This window comes from Mytilus trossulus, chromosome 6 (genome assembly GCF_036588685.1).
Source record: "Mytilus trossulus isolate FHL-02 chromosome 6, PNRI_Mtr1.1.1.hap1, whole genome shotgun sequence".
Classification (NCBI taxonomy): Eukaryota; Metazoa; Mollusca; class Bivalvia; order Mytilida; family Mytilidae; genus Mytilus; species Mytilus trossulus.
Genome location: NC_086378.1, coordinates 77,238,072 through 77,255,747, shown reverse-complemented (window position 1 = coordinate 77,255,747; position 17,676 = coordinate 77,238,072). Strand labels below are relative to the sequence as shown.

At 33.1% G+C, this 17,676-nt stretch overlaps 2 protein-coding genes across 4 annotated transcripts in view; one reads left to right on the top strand and one right to left on the bottom strand.

Moving 5' to 3' along the window:
- Positions 1-17,676, top strand: part of LOC134721901 (uncharacterized) — a 33,595-nt gene that overhangs the window by 8,652 nt on the left and 7,267 nt on the right. For all 3 annotated transcript variants that reach the window (XM_063585184.1, XM_063585180.1, XM_063585181.1), the window contains exon 2: positions 2,782-2,868. The gene's annotated coding sequence lies outside the window, so the exon portion shown is untranslated. The remainder of the gene's footprint in view (positions 1-2,781; positions 2,869-17,676) is intronic.
- Positions 4,628-16,614, bottom strand: LOC134721900 (uncharacterized). Its single transcript, XM_063585179.1, has 2 exons — positions 16,374-16,614; positions 4,628-7,036 (listed from the first exon to the last, which is right to left on the bottom strand). The coding sequence occupies exons 1-2, from the start codon at positions 16,411-16,413 to the stop codon at positions 5,055-5,057; spliced, it is 2,022 nt and encodes a 673-aa protein (XP_063441249.1). The 5' UTR covers positions 16,414-16,614; the 3' UTR covers positions 4,628-5,054.

Below are 17,676 nucleotides of genomic sequence, written 5' to 3'. Positions count from 1 at the left end.
TCCAACTTGAAAGATACCCCATGTCGTCGACTAGATATCTAATTGTTCTGTTTAACTATGTACTAGATAAATTGTAAACTTATTCAAATGGTGTTTTTAAAATAAAACACTTCGTAATTGAGAAGAAAATTGTGTAATTTTGTTTCTTTCTATTAACTTTAAATTTTTAGTCACTATAGTAAACATTGAAGTCTGGAGCTGGCATGTCAGTTAACTGCTAGTAGTCTGTTGTTATTTATGTATTATTGTCATTTTGTTTATTTTCTTTGGTTACATCTTCTGACATCAGACTCGGACTTCTCTTGAACTGAATTTTAATGTGCGTATTGTTATGCGTTTATTTTTCTACATTGGTTAGAGGTATAGGGGGAGGGTTGAGATCTCACAAACATGTTTAACCCCGCCGCATTTTTGAGCCTGTCCCAAGTCAGGAGCCTCTGGCCTTTGTTAGTCTTGTATTATTTTTATATTAGTTTCTTGTGTACACTTTGGAAATTAGTATGGCGTTCATTATCACTGAACTAGTATATATTTGTTTAGGGGCCAGCTGAAGGACGCCTCCGGGTGCGGGAATTTCTCGCTACATTGAAGACCTGTTGGTGACCTTCTGCTGTTGTTTTTTATTTGGTCGGGTTGTTGTCTCTTTTGACACATTCCCCATTTCCATTCTCAATTTTATTACAGTAAGAATTTATCGCCTTCTCTAACAAAGAGCCTAGAATCTTCTGTTCTATTTCAACCGGGTTTCCTACTGTCACAGTGAGTGATTTTTCATCAGTTTTGATATTTGTTTGACAATGCGACATATTAATACGGTCAAGGCAGTTTTTATTTTTTATGCGCCTGCAAAATTGAAAAAAGGCTCTGAATAAAATAATTTTAATTTATGTATGTGCCTGTCCCAAGTCAGGAGCCTGTAATTCAGTGGTTGTCGTTTGTTTAAGTGTTACATATTTGTTTTTCGTTCATTTTTTTACATAAATAAGGCCGTTAGTTTTCTCGTTTGAATTGTTTTACATTGTCTTATCGGGGCCTTTTATAGCTGTCTTATCGGGGCCTTTTATAGCTGACTATGCGGTATGGGCTTTGTTCATTATTGAAGGCCGTACGGTGACCTATAGTTGTTAATGTTTGTGTCATTTTGGTATTTTGTGGAAAGTTGTCTCATAGGCAATCATACCACAGCTTCTTTTTTTTTTTTTTTTATATTAACCGGAATAATAGCATAGTTGCCGAGCATTGGCGTCGATAGCTCCTGCCACGTGCGGGATTTGAAATCACCTAAGATATCTCGAGTTAGATATCACCTCAGTTCCTTCGTAACCTTGGTACCAGGTACTAAATACAACAAAAACTAAAATAAAATGCATTTTGAAATGTATTTTCAGTACAGAATGCTATTCACTAACACAATTTTGCTATTCCTTTTTAACTTTTTAAAATTTAAAATGGCTCAAAATTCCGACTATTCGTGTCATATTAAATTATACTGATTATTTCCCTTTGACCAAACTGTTTCGCCTGTCCTTTTTAATGACAATTTAGTGGACTGATTAGAAACTTTTGATACATAATATTTATGCTATTCTTTCACTGCGTTTGATTTTTTTGTGATATGTACATGATGTACTCCTAATAATTTCATTAATACTATGAAACAACACTAAACGCATCTGGTTGGTTTTTTTTTGGCTGCATTTTAAATTATGTACTGAATACCCTTACAAAAGCACGCATCGCCCTGCACTTATATATACGATGCGGTGTTAAATTTAATTCACTGCAGTGTCATTAAGGACGGCATGACTTTATTTCAGCAGTTTGGGTACTTTGTGATTGACTGCGAGGCGAAGTAATAATTGATACTTAGAATTTCATAAGAAATTTCTTTGTTCTCTTGGTATGATGTCTTTTCGATATCAGAGAGGATTGTTTAAGTGTAATGTGTTTGATGACACGTTATGTGATATATTGTTGATTACGTCGACTTTTAAGAATTGTATGATATTTTGCATTATCGGATCGACATGTATTCATCTATTATATACACATATATTCGAGTTTGCGCTATGTCTGTCTGTCTGTCCGCCATCAGCTTTTATATGTTGTGCAGTAGGATAAGTCAAAATTACCTAATTGTTTTTCATAATATGAATACACAGTCTTAGACTCCTTCCGTGAAATTTTGACAATAATTGTGTTAAAGTCTGCTATTTTTTCAGCGTTGGGATTCCCCCTAGTTTTGATTGGTTTCTTGCTGAGTAAATCAGTTGTCTTCTTTTTTCTGTAAAGAGTTTGTTTTTCTCCTTGTTTTATACCAGAAGCACTTTAGTGATTTTAATTCACCGTGACATGAGCTTTCACTGTGCATTGCCAACTCATTTTGACACTTTTAATCGTAAACGATTGTCTAAGGTGATGTACATCAATTTGCGTTTATCATCGCCCAATTTTACGGTAACAAATTATTATCTGATTATTGTTTTAACATGTTTAAATTCATCATCTTTCGACATATTTAAAAAAAATCCTAACCTGTATACTATTTCCCGATATTCAATCACTCAGGATTAGTGTAATTGTAAATACATATATAATAGTTACGTATATAATGTATCATTGTAACTTTGATCTTTATAATTTAATTAAGGATTTATATAGTACACATCCAACCTTGATTTAATAACTTTAAACTTTCAAATATATTTGATGATTTTTACCAATGAAATAAATACAGTAAATGAAATATAATATTGATAATATTAATAAATTAATTTCCAGGTTAATAACTTTAGAATTGTTGGGAGTTCTTCAGCAGGACAAATTTATCCAATCCAGATCGCAGCCGCCGTATATTTCCTCTATCAGGTAATGCTAATTATATCCTTTGTTATCATGTTCGTCTATTTCTTTTTTATAATTTGTTTATTTTTATGCCTCCTTATGTCTGCAACTACAAGTTGGGGCATGATATTGTTTACCCCTGTCCGTCCGTTTGCTCGTCCTATTATGGGCACATAGCTATTCCAGATAACACCTCCTACAGTTTTTAAATGCTATGAAGTATTCATCCTGCTGGCTGTTTTTATATAATATTGAAAGTGTGCATGTGGTCAGAGTTTGATATGTATTAATAATTACATTAGATTTATATTTCATTATAATACTTCTGATTGGCTAACTGCACATCACGTGGTCTCCCTGAAGCATTTTTTTTTTAAGCAATTGCATTACTCAATAAAACTTATCATTCATGTTAATACGTGGTCCCACAATAAAATGTACAGGTGAATTAAATAAAAAAATTATAAAATTCATGTTTTCATGATCATAGCTAAAAAATGTAATTATAAGTATTGAATGCTTCTTTTTGAAACTTCATAGGATTGTAAAAGCGTTGACCGTTCGCACATTTATTTGCGCTTCATACAAAATGTACTTTATAGTCAATGCTGTGACACCCCAATAAAGTTACAAAAAGAAGCATTCAATTCTTAAATATTGGCTCTTTTGGGAGATTGTTGAACTTTTTCATTTTTGAAGCATATACTTGCATAAGAGTAGCATAGCTATTCCATATAAACCCTTTTACAGTTTGAATCAAAAGAGGTGCATATCGTTTCTGGACAACTCCTCAACCAGTTTGAATGATAAGAAGTTTTCACTTTGCTGACTGTTTGTACATGTGTTGAAGGTGTGCATGTGGTCACGGTTTTGGTTTATTGATATTTGCTCTTATGGGAGTCATTTGAACTTTGTATTTTTTGGAGTTTATTCATGTACTTGCATGAGAGGTGCATAGCGTTTCCTGATAACTCACCATACAGTGAACGATACTCGATAGACCTTTGACGTTAAAATTTGACGTTACTATTTGAGACGCAATATCGTGCTTGACGTCTATGTGATCAGGCATGCTTAACTTGTCATGGCCAACTTTGTGTATTTTGAAATAACACTTTGCATCGATTCTACGGAGTTATTATTTGTGTCTTCACGACACAGTAATATTTCAAAGAAAGTCTTGCATTGGCTTTGTTACTGGAATGCGGGGCCATCACTTCGTCTAGGTTATAATTAATTTGAAAATTTAGTTTGCATTTATTTTGAAAACTAAAGAAGCAAGTAAAGCTTCAAATTGACACTTCAAAAATTATCAGTAATGCTGCATGACAAATCTATTTACTTAATATATTTGACCACCCGTTTTGGAGTTATTGCTCTAATACTACTGATTAATTCTGAATATTTTCAATTCTGGCTTAATTCTGAATATTTTCAATTCTGGATTCGACGGTAATTTTTACTTATTTTGAAAATTGCATTATAATTTTAGCAATTGTACATTTTATCAGACTTTTTATTTACTATCGCGTTCTCTTTGTGTGTAATGTTGTTTTCTCATCCACTGTATACGACGCTTGCGGCTGGTCTCTTTCTATCCTTTGCCATTGGATGTTAAGCAACCAACACACCAATCAATCAATCTGTTTATCCACAGTACTCATTTGATGTAATGAAATAGAATACACGAAATAACATTTATGAATTTGGTATGTAATAAAGTATATATTGAATAATTTTATATCAATTTTCCATTAAATGGACCGATATAATAAAACAGGTATGTTTATTATAGCGATTTATTTTGAAGTAAGATTCAACAAAACTGTTAAAAACCCGATTCACTTTGTAATTTGATGAATGCGCAATTTCCAAAGCAATGAAGTATAACAGATGAAAAATTAAACGTACAAATTAATAACACAAAAAATGTGAAAATAATTCTCATCATTCTTTAAAAGCTTATAAACAGCTTACAGCCCAGCTGATTTTCGTTATTCTTCCATAACAAGCATATATTATTTCCATTCTGTCTTAATATATTTAATAGGTGGAGAAAACAATTATTAAACCGTTCACAATTCTTCAGCACCTGCATTCCGATGAACTATTTACAGTCGCCATGACAGAACCGACAATTCACGAATAATACAAATGAGCATATTATAGCGCTTGAAATGCAATTGTTATGATCACTTGTGTTTAAAACATTATTCCTTTGGGGGTTCTAAATATGTAGCATATTTGAGATCGCCGTATTTGTCTGTGTATCCAACAATTATTGAGGGAAGAAGTCCGTTTCTTTGTTGGTCGGTCAATAGTGTCATCAGCTCTGCTTCGTTAATGTTACTATTGAACATAATTTTGTTCATTTTCTCTTTTATAAAAATGGCAGAAAACACTGGTTTTCCGAAGTAGTTCGATGAGTCGAGATATTTCAAACGGCGTCCATGGCGAAAGCTGGACATGACGAGGTTGTTCAGTCGATGGTGACCGATTTCACAATAAGATTTAAAACTCTTCTTTTCTTTTGATGTGAGGTCTTCTTCAAGTATGAACGAAACTAGACCATCATAGCCACTGTGTACAATAGATTGAGATGTGGGATAAAACCCTCTTTCCTCGTATAGATGGAGTAGTTTGCGATACGGTTGTGTGTAATGTTCCTCTCCGTATCGGATGATGGTTGTATTTGCATACGCATGCTTTCTGTAAATGGCCAAGAAAACCGCTCTTTTATCATGTGTGTAACTTCGATATGTATGCAGAAAAGTCAAATTATAATTAGACTTTTCAAGGTGAAGTTTTTGTGTCTGCAGTCTTTTTTCACTTAGTCCGCTTTCAACAATCACTTTATCATAAATGGGTATATTAGTTTTTTCGGCAATCACAGTAAATATAGAAGACCCGGAAAACATGTGACCATGAATCCATTTGATGTCATATCGTAATTGTCCAATCGCATGCGTGTACGGTTTAATATGATGTTCATTAATCTCATATTTGATTATTCTGTCAATGTTCCCAACTTTTAAGGTGACGTCAGCTACGTCATCAAATAAAAGGTTTTCCAATGGCCAGTTGGTTTCCTCGTGCACCATTTCACGAACGAGATATTTGATTGGTGCGTAGTTTTGACCTTCAAGCAAAACGATCAAGGCTGTTGGCTTATGTTTCTCTAGAATTGACTTTAACTTTCCATGAAAAGGTCCCGTGTGATAGAAGAGCAGATCGTTCGTGTAACGCTCACTCTCTACCCAGATCGCTCCTTTATTATTAACATGAAATCCGGGACCTATCCACGTGTCACTGTGTTGAACCGGGACTGCTTTTGGTTTACGTATTAACAAATTTGCCATTTTATCACTGATGATAGAAAAATCAACTGATCCGTCCATACATTGTGAAAACCGCGCCAAATCGTACATATTAGATTCCCATCCCAATGCAGCATCGACGAGGCGCGAGGCGACCTCGCATTTGAATGCAGGGTCGTTGTCATGTTTTACACAACGATGTATCTTCCCAATCCGTGTATGCATCATTCCACATGGAAATAATATGTTCGTTTTTACATAATCCTCATATGGAAAATCCGAAACTTCTTCAATAATTCTACCAAGAATCACATACCCCAAGTTAGAAACAACGGATTTTGTTCCAGGTGTGTAATCCAATTTTGCAGATAACATGTACCGTATGATGTCACGCGATGTTTCATCTGTTACGAGTTTCATTTCCTTGCTGATGTTTTTTGTTGTTTCACCTCTTTTTAGCAATGCTGAATTAAGCATTGGGTCTGCCATACTTGAATGGACATAATCCCACCCAGCTGTATGGTACAGTAAATTTTCAACAGTGATATCGTAAATTCGTTTGTCTATATTTTCTTCTTTCCATGGTTTGACTTCCGGTAGAATACCTTCTGTGCCAAACACTTTGGAATCTAAAGTTAGTTTGCCTTCATCGTACAGTTTAAGAATTGCTATAGATGTGAAAGCTTTAGATATGGCTGAGATTTGATGTTTAGCTAAAAGTTCTAAGTTTGTATCGTCATGACCCTTTCCATGAGCTTTTGCATAGGCAAGCCTGTTGGCTACCATCACGCCAACCTGGGCACCATTATACTTGTTTGTGTTCAGAAATTCTTGAAAGCCTTCTTCGAATTTCAAGCCTGGTTGTTGTGCAGTAGCTGAAAGTAGATAAAGAAATACATTAAAGGTTATTTTTACAATGATCATTCACTGCTAAATGCTATAGTGATGAAAAATATCTTTGGTTTACAAAAATTCTTTTAGCCATGATCCTAATGCAGACACAAGGATTGATGTTTCATATTCAAAGCATATTTGCTGATAGATGCATATTTGCTGATAGATGCATCAATGAATAACTTATACAACATCGTTTTAGTATGTGAGTTCCAATCATAATTCATCATATCAAAACTGTATTATATGGTTTCCATACGCACAACAATAATTATTTAAGAGACAGCTAAGTGGTTTTGTATCATTATGTTTTCAATCTGTGCGTCCGTTCGGTCGTCCGTCCTTTCGTTCAAATGTTCCGGCCGTTTAGGATAAAGTTTCTAGGTTGAAGTTATTGGTCAAGGTAGTGTTTGATGAAGTTGAAGTCCAATCAACTTGAATCTTAGTACACATGTTCCCTATGATATGAATTTTCTAATTTTACTACCAAATTGGAGTCCACTGAACATAGAAAAAGATATTGTTCTATGGACACATTCTTGCTTGTGAATACATTGTGTAAACATGCTAGTACCGCGTATAATGGCAAAAATAGCTACTTTATACCGAAAAGGCACTTTGCGATCCCAAAGCAAAAACGTTCCATGTTTCTCCAGTCAGGGTAGTTAACTACTCAGTTTTGTGAACATTTTTGATGTTCACAAAACGATTGCAGAAGCTCTCAATGTAGCAATTTGTTTCATAAGAAAGTGAGTGTACATATGTATGAGGACAAAAGGCTAGAATTTGTTCTTTATTCATCTCTGGCAATTTCACCAAACGCGCAACTTAACATTGTACGAAGGAAATGGTCGAGGGCCCTTATGTGATGGTGTCCAGTAATATATATTTGTCAGATTGTCATACGAAAGCGATATTCGAGGTTCTATTTTGGAGATTTAGAAATGAATCGATCAACTTCGTCTTGTGAAAGAGAGTTCGACTGTCGGACACCGTATCATATAACTAGGTCGTGACTACCGAGAATGGACTGATAAGGCCCGTGACAAAAATAAAATGTGTTTCCTTTTGTATCTGTAAAGGATAGCTAGGTAGGGATTTTTATGCCCCACCTACGATAGAAGAGGGGCATTATGTTTTCTGGTCTGTGCGTCCGTTCGTCCGTCCGTTCGTCCGTCCGTTCGTCCGTCTGTCCCGCTTCAGGTTAAAGTTCTTGATCAAGGTAGTTTTTGATGAAGTTGAAGTCCAATCGACTTCAAACTTGGTACACATGTTCCCTATGATATGATCTGTCTAATTGTAATGCCAAATTAGAGATTTTACCCCAATTTCACGGTCCACTGAACATAGAAAATGATAATGCGAGTTGGGCATTCGTGTACTGAGGACACATTCTTGTTTTTTATTCTGCCATTATTTTTTTTATGATGCGTCTATTAGAGGGACATTCTGACTTTAACAGTACTTCTATTGAAAAATGACCAGAAACAATCTTAAAGAGTATGCCATTTGTTGCTTAAAAATTAGGAAGATTAGAGTAATGGGTAACTCACATCTTTTTTTATTTGGCCTAAGAGAAAGATAAACAACATTTCTGCAGGAGGTAACAGAAGAAAAAATTCTTGTCATATTTCATTCAAATTTTCTTTCGTAGATAAAATTAATACTCAAAAAATCTTTTTTTCGTATTCTTTGAAGGAATGGTCGACAAAAAGATAAACAATTTGATAAAAGGATATTAAAATACCGTCGATACTTAAATAAAACGAACTTAAACATGTCAGTTTTAATACCCAGGATATTTTCTTTGTTTAGTTACTCTAGATTAGAAAGAAACTATGAGAAATCTATTCTTTAATCAGTTTTGATAAATGTTATATAATGCAGTGATTATGTAACAAAATTTGACTACCAGGTAAATAAACGTTTCGGAACATCAAAAACAGAAAGAAAAAAAAAATTAAAACGAATAACCAACTACATGTATGTGCTGATAGATTTCCAACAAAACTAGCAATTTATAGTGATATCAAGTGTTTAGAAATAGTGCTATAAATGTTTTTCTTGATTTAATTTAACATCCAACTGGTTAGTCCATTTGTGTCCATCTTTTTTCAAAGCACTAAAACTGTCCAGACGATTCAAATCGATCACGAGATCAATGTTCCATAAAATAGGTGAAATGCATATGTACATCTTTTCTTTTTGAAATTAATTTGTGGACAATGTTCACCTTCGATGATCTTAACTCTACAATGTAATTGGAATGATTTAATGCTGATCTAGATGGGTTTTTTTTGGTTTATTTTGACATTAAGGCGCTGTCTCCTTTATACTTGAATCACAAATCTTCTTTTATTAATATGACAGAGCCTTCGTGCATTTAAAATAACTAATTTATGGATGGGATTGGTTTTAATGGCAATACACACAAACACTTTCATGAGTTTATGCGTAAACAGCAATTTGAAATGCAAATTGATACACAGATTATATGCGTTGACAAAAAAATCGGTTTTTGATGCAATAGATAAAAATCGAACAGAAATTTTAAATGTTAGTTTCTTAACCAAATATGGCATGTGAATAAAAGTAACATTTATTCTCAACTTGAGTTATGTACACACCGATTTTCTATTTTGAAAAGATATAAGTATTTCATTCATATATGTTATATATATCTTCCCTGTGATTTTGTGAATGAGTTTACGGTTTATGCACACTTTGTCCTGTTTTTGCGTATAGACGCACAAGAGATTTTAATAATAACCTAATATGTTATTTCAATAAATTATATATATAATAGGTGCAAGTCAAATTTTATACTTCAAAGGGTTCAGTCAACAAGAATTATGCTTGTATAACTTACAAGGTTGTATATACATAAGATATAATGAACGGTTGGAGCTTTTCATATTGTTCACAAAGTGTAAAGAATCATTGCCTTTGTAAATATGCATTACTAAGTAGGTCAATGTAAACTATCAAATATATGAAGGCTGTCAACGGCTAAGTCTACTGGCCATTAGCATTAGTTCTCTTCAATGCAAGAATAGAAGTATAACTTGAAACTAAATTTCAGAAACAATTGATCTTAGAGAAAGTTTAATTATGAGTGTCGTGTTTGAATGTAGAATAAAAGCTACAAAATTAATGGTGTTCTACTTTTTACCAAATTTTGAACTGTATTAATTCGAAATGACAAAATGAGTACTTTGAAAACCAGTAGATGTTTTTGAAACCAAACGTCGGTTGGGTACTATATAGTTTTCTGTTGGAACTTTGTTGGGATATTTAAAAAAGAAAGATGTGGTATGATGACACAATTCATTACAAGAGACCAAAATAGCACAGACATTAACAGTCATAAGTCACCATATGGCCTTCAACAATGAGCTTAGCCCATACCACATAGTCAGCTATACATGCACTTAAATGACAAACGTAAAACAATTCAACGAAAAATATAACGGCCTAATTTATATACAAAATATTAAACGAAAAACACAGTCAGCAACAAACGACCACCATTGATACATGTAGGCTTCTGTCTTGGGACAGACACATACAGAATATGGGGAGATTAAACATATAATTGGAAGCTCCCCTAATCCTGGGACAGGTATTTAACAGATCAATACAAGAACTGTACAAAACAAAGAACAAAAACGCATTTGATAAAAAGCAACAAACAACAACTATACTCAATTACAGGGCCCTGACTTGGGACAGGCACATGTAGAATGTGGTGGTGTTAAGCATTTTAGCGGAATCCCAGTCCTTCAGTACTCCCTCTACCCTGTGACAGTGCATGATGTATGACAGTACAACAGTACAGATCTAAGAGTTGTCGCAGCTACGAACAGCTAGTTCAAAGCCAATAACGACTAATTAAAAAATCTTGCATCTAAGACTAAATTTATCAATCAGTACACATCCAACATCCAATTTATTTAGTGGAACATCGTAAACAGTCGGAGAGAAAAAAAAATTTGTCCTGAAAAACGTTAACAGTACCTTTTAAAGAATGCATCCCACTACTCTGATTTAGCACAGAGCAAGTTTATCTTGAATAACACAAATTCAACATTTGAGCGGAATGTTTACTTTCATAAAGTTGTATTGCGGTATTAAACACGGTATATGTTATTTAAGGCAGTGATGAATGGAACAATATGTGCAATTTCCCTCTTTCTTCATTTCAGAATCATATAAAAGTTTTCATTTGTCTTGTGTGTGTCGGTAGTCTGCTGTCATACGTTGAATGTGGAATCACCAATCTGTTTAACGTCCATTATAAGATAATACAAAAACGACAATAGAAGATGAAATCATTTTTAATTTATATCTAATTCTTAGCCACAAAGTTGTACTACAGTCGTGCATATAGAGAAAGAAAAGCAAAGGCTGTACATTGACCTATAATGGTTTACTTTTATAAATTGTTATTTTGATGGAGAGGTGTCTCATTGGCACTCATATCACATCTTCCTATATCTAATACAATAAATATACACAAATCATTATTATATATTGCAATATCACTTGCAGTATTAAAGTCAGTGACTGTTAAAAATGCTAATATCATCGGATCAGATTTAGCCAGTATAAAGGTTAAGTGAAAATTTATCTAAAGTAAGATATATACTAAAGCCAAGTAAAATGAATCTGTGCTGGTGTGAACATGCATTGTGTTTCTTGTTCATTTGAGCTCTATGTGAATTAATCATTCTGATATGATAAACTTTTATAGGAAAATGGACCAGACCATATTTTAATTAAAAGTTTCAATATTTGAAAAAAACAACCTGAACTTTAATAATAGCTTTTTGAAGTTTTATAAGGTACATATCTATCATATACATTGTCTGTTTTGAGGCCTAGTTTGTGGTAACACATGATTGAACGATTGCATTGTAATCTCATATGGCATCTTTTATTAAAGGTGTGGTTCTGTCTAATATTTTTCAATTTGTAAGTCTGTTTTAGTAATTCTATCAGACAATTTCACCAAAAAATTACACGGCGATTAAAGATAAAACGGACGTCATTGTACGTATAACAATGAGACCTGCCAGGTTATTTGTCGTTTCTTGGTTCATTTAATACGTCGTGCATTCATATTGTATATTTAAAATCGACTTGTGACATTTTTAGCTTGGCAGATGAATTGGGTCTTGGGACATCAGATTTAAATATTGTAAAGAAAATTCTTTCAAACCCGTTCGTGGTTGTTACAGAATAAAGAGATCGCGGATAAAGTATGTACCAGTCTAATGACATTGTGGTCTTATATACATTTTACACAAACACAAATGCATAGAGAGATCGAAATCTATTATTCTTACTTTTCCGCGAGTAAAAGGACGAGAAAGGATATTTGTTATTTCAATCGACTTTTATTCGACTTTGTAATTACTCATTCAAAACCTGTTTTAAGTTTTAATTACATTTAAAGATTTTGCACATTTTGTTTTGTGGTTTGCGTGCACAAAGTTTTGGTGCAAACAGAAACGAAAAAACATGGACATATTTATTGAAGTTGATATGACGTAAAACCATGAAAACTTTCAAGAATGCACGCAATAATAATTTATAAGCGACTTAAGCGATTCGATATTTAATTGGAGGCACGTGGAATTTAACAAGAGTACATCAATAAAAAGCTATTTTTGTAGACTACTTTGTTTACTGTAATTAATTGCTAGCCTCGTTAAACATAGTTTTTACACCTTGTCGAAAATAATTATGAAATTTCCAATTTATATCAAAACTTGTATATTCAGGTGATTTATTCATTTTGCTTGTATAAACAGGATATGGTTTTTAAATTGCCGAAACTGTTTTTGTATACTTTCACGTTTGTGGTGATTTATAATTTAGTCCAACATCACCAACATTTCTTACGTCTGTCCAACTTTTTTTAATTTTTATACGACCGCAAAATTTGAAAATTTTTCGTCGTATATTGCTATCACGTTGGCGTCGTCGTCTGCGGCGTCGTCGTCGTCGTCGTCGTCCGAATACTTTTAGTTTTCGCACTCAAACTTAAGTAAAAGTGAATAGAAATCTATAAAATTTTAACACAAGGTTTATGACCACAAAAGGTAGGTTGGTATTGATTTTGGGAGTTTTGGTTCCAACATTTTAGGAATTAGGGGCCAAAAAGGTCCCTAATAAGCATTTTCTTGGTTTTTGCACTATAACTTTAGTATAAGTTAATAGAAATCTATGAAATTTTGACACAAGGTTTATGACCACAAAAGAAAGGTTGGTATTGATTTTGGGAGTTTTGGTTACAACAGTTTAGGAATTAGGGGCCAAAAAAGGGCCCAAACAAGCATTATTCTTGGTTTTCGCACAATAACTTTAGTTTAAGTAAATAGAAATCAATGAAATTTAAATACAATGTTTATGACCACAAAAGGAAGGTTGGTATCGATTTTGGGAGTTTAGGTCCCAACAGTTCAGGAATAAGGGGCCAAAAAGGGACCCAAATAAGCATTTTTCTTGGTTTTTGCACCATAACGTTAGTATAAGTAAATAGAAATCTATGAAATTTAAACACAAGGTTTATAACCATAAAAGGAAGGTTGGTATTGATTTTGGGAGTTTTGGTCCCAACAGTTAAGGAATAAGGGGTCCAAAGGGTCCAAAATTAAACTTTGTTTGATTTCATCAAAATTGAATAATTGGGGTTCTTTGATATGCTGAATCTAACTGTGTATGTAGATTCTTAACTTTTGGTCCCGTTTTCAAATTGGTCTACATTAAGGTCCAAAGGGTCCAAAATTAAACTTAGTTTGATTTTGACAAAACATCAGTCAGTTGGGTTTTTTGATATACTGAATCTAAAAATGTACTTAGATTCTTGATTATTGGCCCAGTTTTCAAGTTGGTCCAAATCGGGGTCCAAAATTAAACTTTGTTTGATTTCATCAAAAATTGAATAAATGGGGTTCTTTGATATGCCAAATCTAACTGTGTATGTAGATTCTTCATTTTTGGTCCTGTTTTCAAATTGGTCTACATTAAAGTCCAAAGGGTCCAAAATTAAACTTAGTTTGATTTTAACAAAAATTGAAATCTTGGGGTTCTTTGATATGCTGAATCCAAACATGTACTTAGATTTTTGATTATGGGCCCAGTTTTCAAGTTGGTCCAAATCAGGATAAAAAATTATTATATTAAGTATTGTGAAATAGCAAGTCTTTTCAATTGCACAGTATTGCGCAATGGCAAGAAATATCTAATAGCACAACATTGTGAAATAGCAATTTTTTTTAATTAGAGTTATCTTTCTTTGTCCAGAATAGTAAGCAAGAAATATCTAATTTCACTATTTTGTGCAATAGCAAGAATTTTATTTAATTGGAGTTATCTTTCTTTGTCCAGAATCAACTTAAATCTTTGTTATATTCAATATACAATGTATATTCACTTTTTACTACCAACTGATAAATTAGAATAATCTTTACCATTCAGTGATAACAAGCAGTTTTTTTTACATCTTAATATTTTATGATGTATTTAAATGAGTAGTTATTGTTGCAAACTCCATTAGAAATTTTAATTGAGATTAGTTTTGGAATAAGGGAAAGGGGGATGTGATTAAAAAAAATGGGTTCAATTTTTCTCATTTGAAATTTCATAAATAAAAAGAAAATTTCTTCAAACATTTTTTTGAGAGGATTGATATTCAACAGCATAGTGAATTGCTCTAAGAGAAAACAAAAATTTAAAGTTCATTAGAACACATTCATTCTGTGTCAGAAACCTATGCTGTGTCAACTATTTAATCACAATCCAAATTTAGAGCTGAATCCAGCTTGAATGTTGTGTCCATACTTGCCCCAACCGTTCAGGGTTCAACCTCTGCGGTCGTATAAAGTTACGCCCTGCGGAGCATCAGGTTTATATCATGCAAACAAAGCAGGCTAGACCAATTTAAAATCGACTTGAACCTTAATTTTGAGAAAGACGGGCCCTACCCATGGCCAACAGAAAAACATAACGAAACCCTAGATCATAACACAGACAACTATTGCTTAAAATAGGGTTTTCATCGTGTAATATTCTCGATATGAGCCGCAATACGATAACATGGTATATTTTTCAGTCCGAGATTGGATTCACTTGACCCTGGTCCTTATTTCATAAATCAGTTCTCATATTTTAGTTTTCGTGATAAAATCCGGATTTTCCAGATAGTATACGCGATTGGTCAAACATGTTGATTGTCAGGTGCATATGTCAGTATGGCAGAGTTCAATTGACATTGACCTCATTTTCATGGTTCATTGGTCAACGTTAACTTTTTCGTGATTGTGTTCGTTTCTAATTATATTATAAGCAATATGTCAACTTCTTTGGTGTATGCAATAAGGGTATCATGGTCTGTCTGGTAAGGTGCATCTTAACTTAAAAACTTGACATAAAATGCTATCATTATCATGATTATCAGACGAGACATTTTAACGTGTACACTCTTAGTTGAATACAATTTCTATTATAATAGAAAATACTGCAAGATCATTGTATTGTATGATAATGTCGAAGTTTATTACACGAACATAATTAATTCTGATAATAAATCTTGCCTTTTTTCTTAGGCTTGACATCTTACATAACTCATAAGGAAAGAAATGACACCGTTACATCCAACCGAATTAATTAGATACGTACTAAACAATATGATAATATATGCATGTACTATATATGAAAATCCCCCGATGGATGTATACTTTAAAATATATACCGACGTGCAGATTGTTGTTTTTTTTACTTTTAAAATCAAAAGTTAAAGTTAAAAGCTCCCTCTTATAGCTTGGAGTGCACCTAGTTGTTTTTTCCCTTTGATCTGTATTCTGAAAACACGTATATCCTTCAAGGGGACAATCCCACGCATGGAAGGTCAAAGGGGCTGCTGTTTTTAAGCATCTTATCTGATGGATTAAAAGTACATTTTAATTTAATACGTTTCTCAAATTAATGGAGAAAAAAATGAAATAGGGAGACAATATGCGAGTTAGGGGGTTATAACGAGCGTTTATCAATTATGAAATTTATCAGAATATAGATATATAATATTCATCGAATAGAGTCAAATGTATAGAGAAAACGGCGTTTAGCATGACTTAGTTGGCTCTGTAAAAAGAAACGTTTTTAACCTGATTTAATCCGCTGTGAATGATTTGTTTGATATTATGCTCTAAAGCCGTAAAGGTAAAAAAAAAAAAAGAGCCGAACACAAGCCTTCAAACAATTAGGAATAAACCATGATAGCATACTCTAAATTGCATATTATAATTTACATACCTGCAGAAAGGAATACATAGACAAATATTAACATCCGCATGTTTGTATTATTTTTTCTTATGAAAACTTCACATGGCAATAATTTGTTATAAAACCATCTGTCAGAAATAAAAGTTAAAAGTCTACATCCACAAGGAATAAAGATATAAAAGTTGCAAAAGTAATAATAAATCCAAACAGGTGAAGACAGTTTTAACCGTATGCACTGTATTGTGTGTATACCTGTATCACGTGGTATAAATCATTTTACAAGTTAAAAAATAACCATTAAACTTTTGAAGTTTTCAACTATGAATTCTTGCATTTAAAATGTTATAAAGTATATTAACCCACATTTTTTAAACAAGAAACCGACTGTATAGGTAAAGAATGATTGGATCTTTGTAACACACATTATCTCGACTGTATTAACGTTGTTAAAAAAATCTCATTAAGTAGATGGAATTTCATTTTATTTCACAGTTATTTCATTTAATTTCAGTTTTATTGTTGGAATTGTAGTTATAAAAGAATAAAGTTCATATATAACTCTTGATAAAGTAGGATACTTTTAGATAGTTAAAATGAAATATTTTAGAATCTAGTGTTAATATTCGATAGATATATATATACCCAAAATAAAACAAGAATGTGTCCGAGGCTGATCCCTCGCTCAAGTTTGTAATTTTCCAAGTTAAAAAGGGGCATTACTCTAAAAGACTAACTATCCAAAATTCGAACCCTGCCTGTTCTTAACATTGTGTATGAGTGTCATTGAATTTGATGAGAATAACTTCAGTTAGAGTGCGGAAACAAAAATGGGACGAACAATTCCAGAAGGACAGGCGGACAGACGGCCAAAGGGTACGTCGGGAGCACAAAATTCTACGAAGGAAAAATGAATTCCAACCAGTTTTTATCAAATGATATTTCAGAGAGATACATATTCTTGCTTCTAAATATGATTGGAGTCATGAAATTTAGTTTCTTAATGGTTCGATGCTTGTCAGGAACAATATTTTTTTGTTGTTTCATTAATGTATTCCTCCATTTCTTTGTATTCATCAAGAATCATATTAAGAATGACATTGTAAAATTGTGTATTCAGACATGTAACTGTACCGTTTGAAGATGAATAGAAATATGACAATGCTTAGGCATATGCTCCTATCATGTGTCTATGGTATGCATTACAACAACAAGTTGAATTCCCCGAGCCGACTTTACGAATCCATTCAAGCACTCGTGAACTATCTCTTTGACCCCAGCATGTGTGAATGGAATATATTGGCCCCATTTATGTTTCTGATGTATGCATATAGGT

Bases quoted from the DNA above. Each gene is read 5' to 3' on its own strand.
- LOC134721900 (XM_063585179.1), bottom strand. From the start codon at position 16,413: ATGCGGATGTTAATATTTGTCTATGTATTCCTTTCTGCAG. The intron at 7,037-16,373 runs GTATGTAAATTA...ATCTACTTTCAG, and splicing joins CTATGTATTCCTTTCTGCAG to CTACTGCACAACAACCAGGC.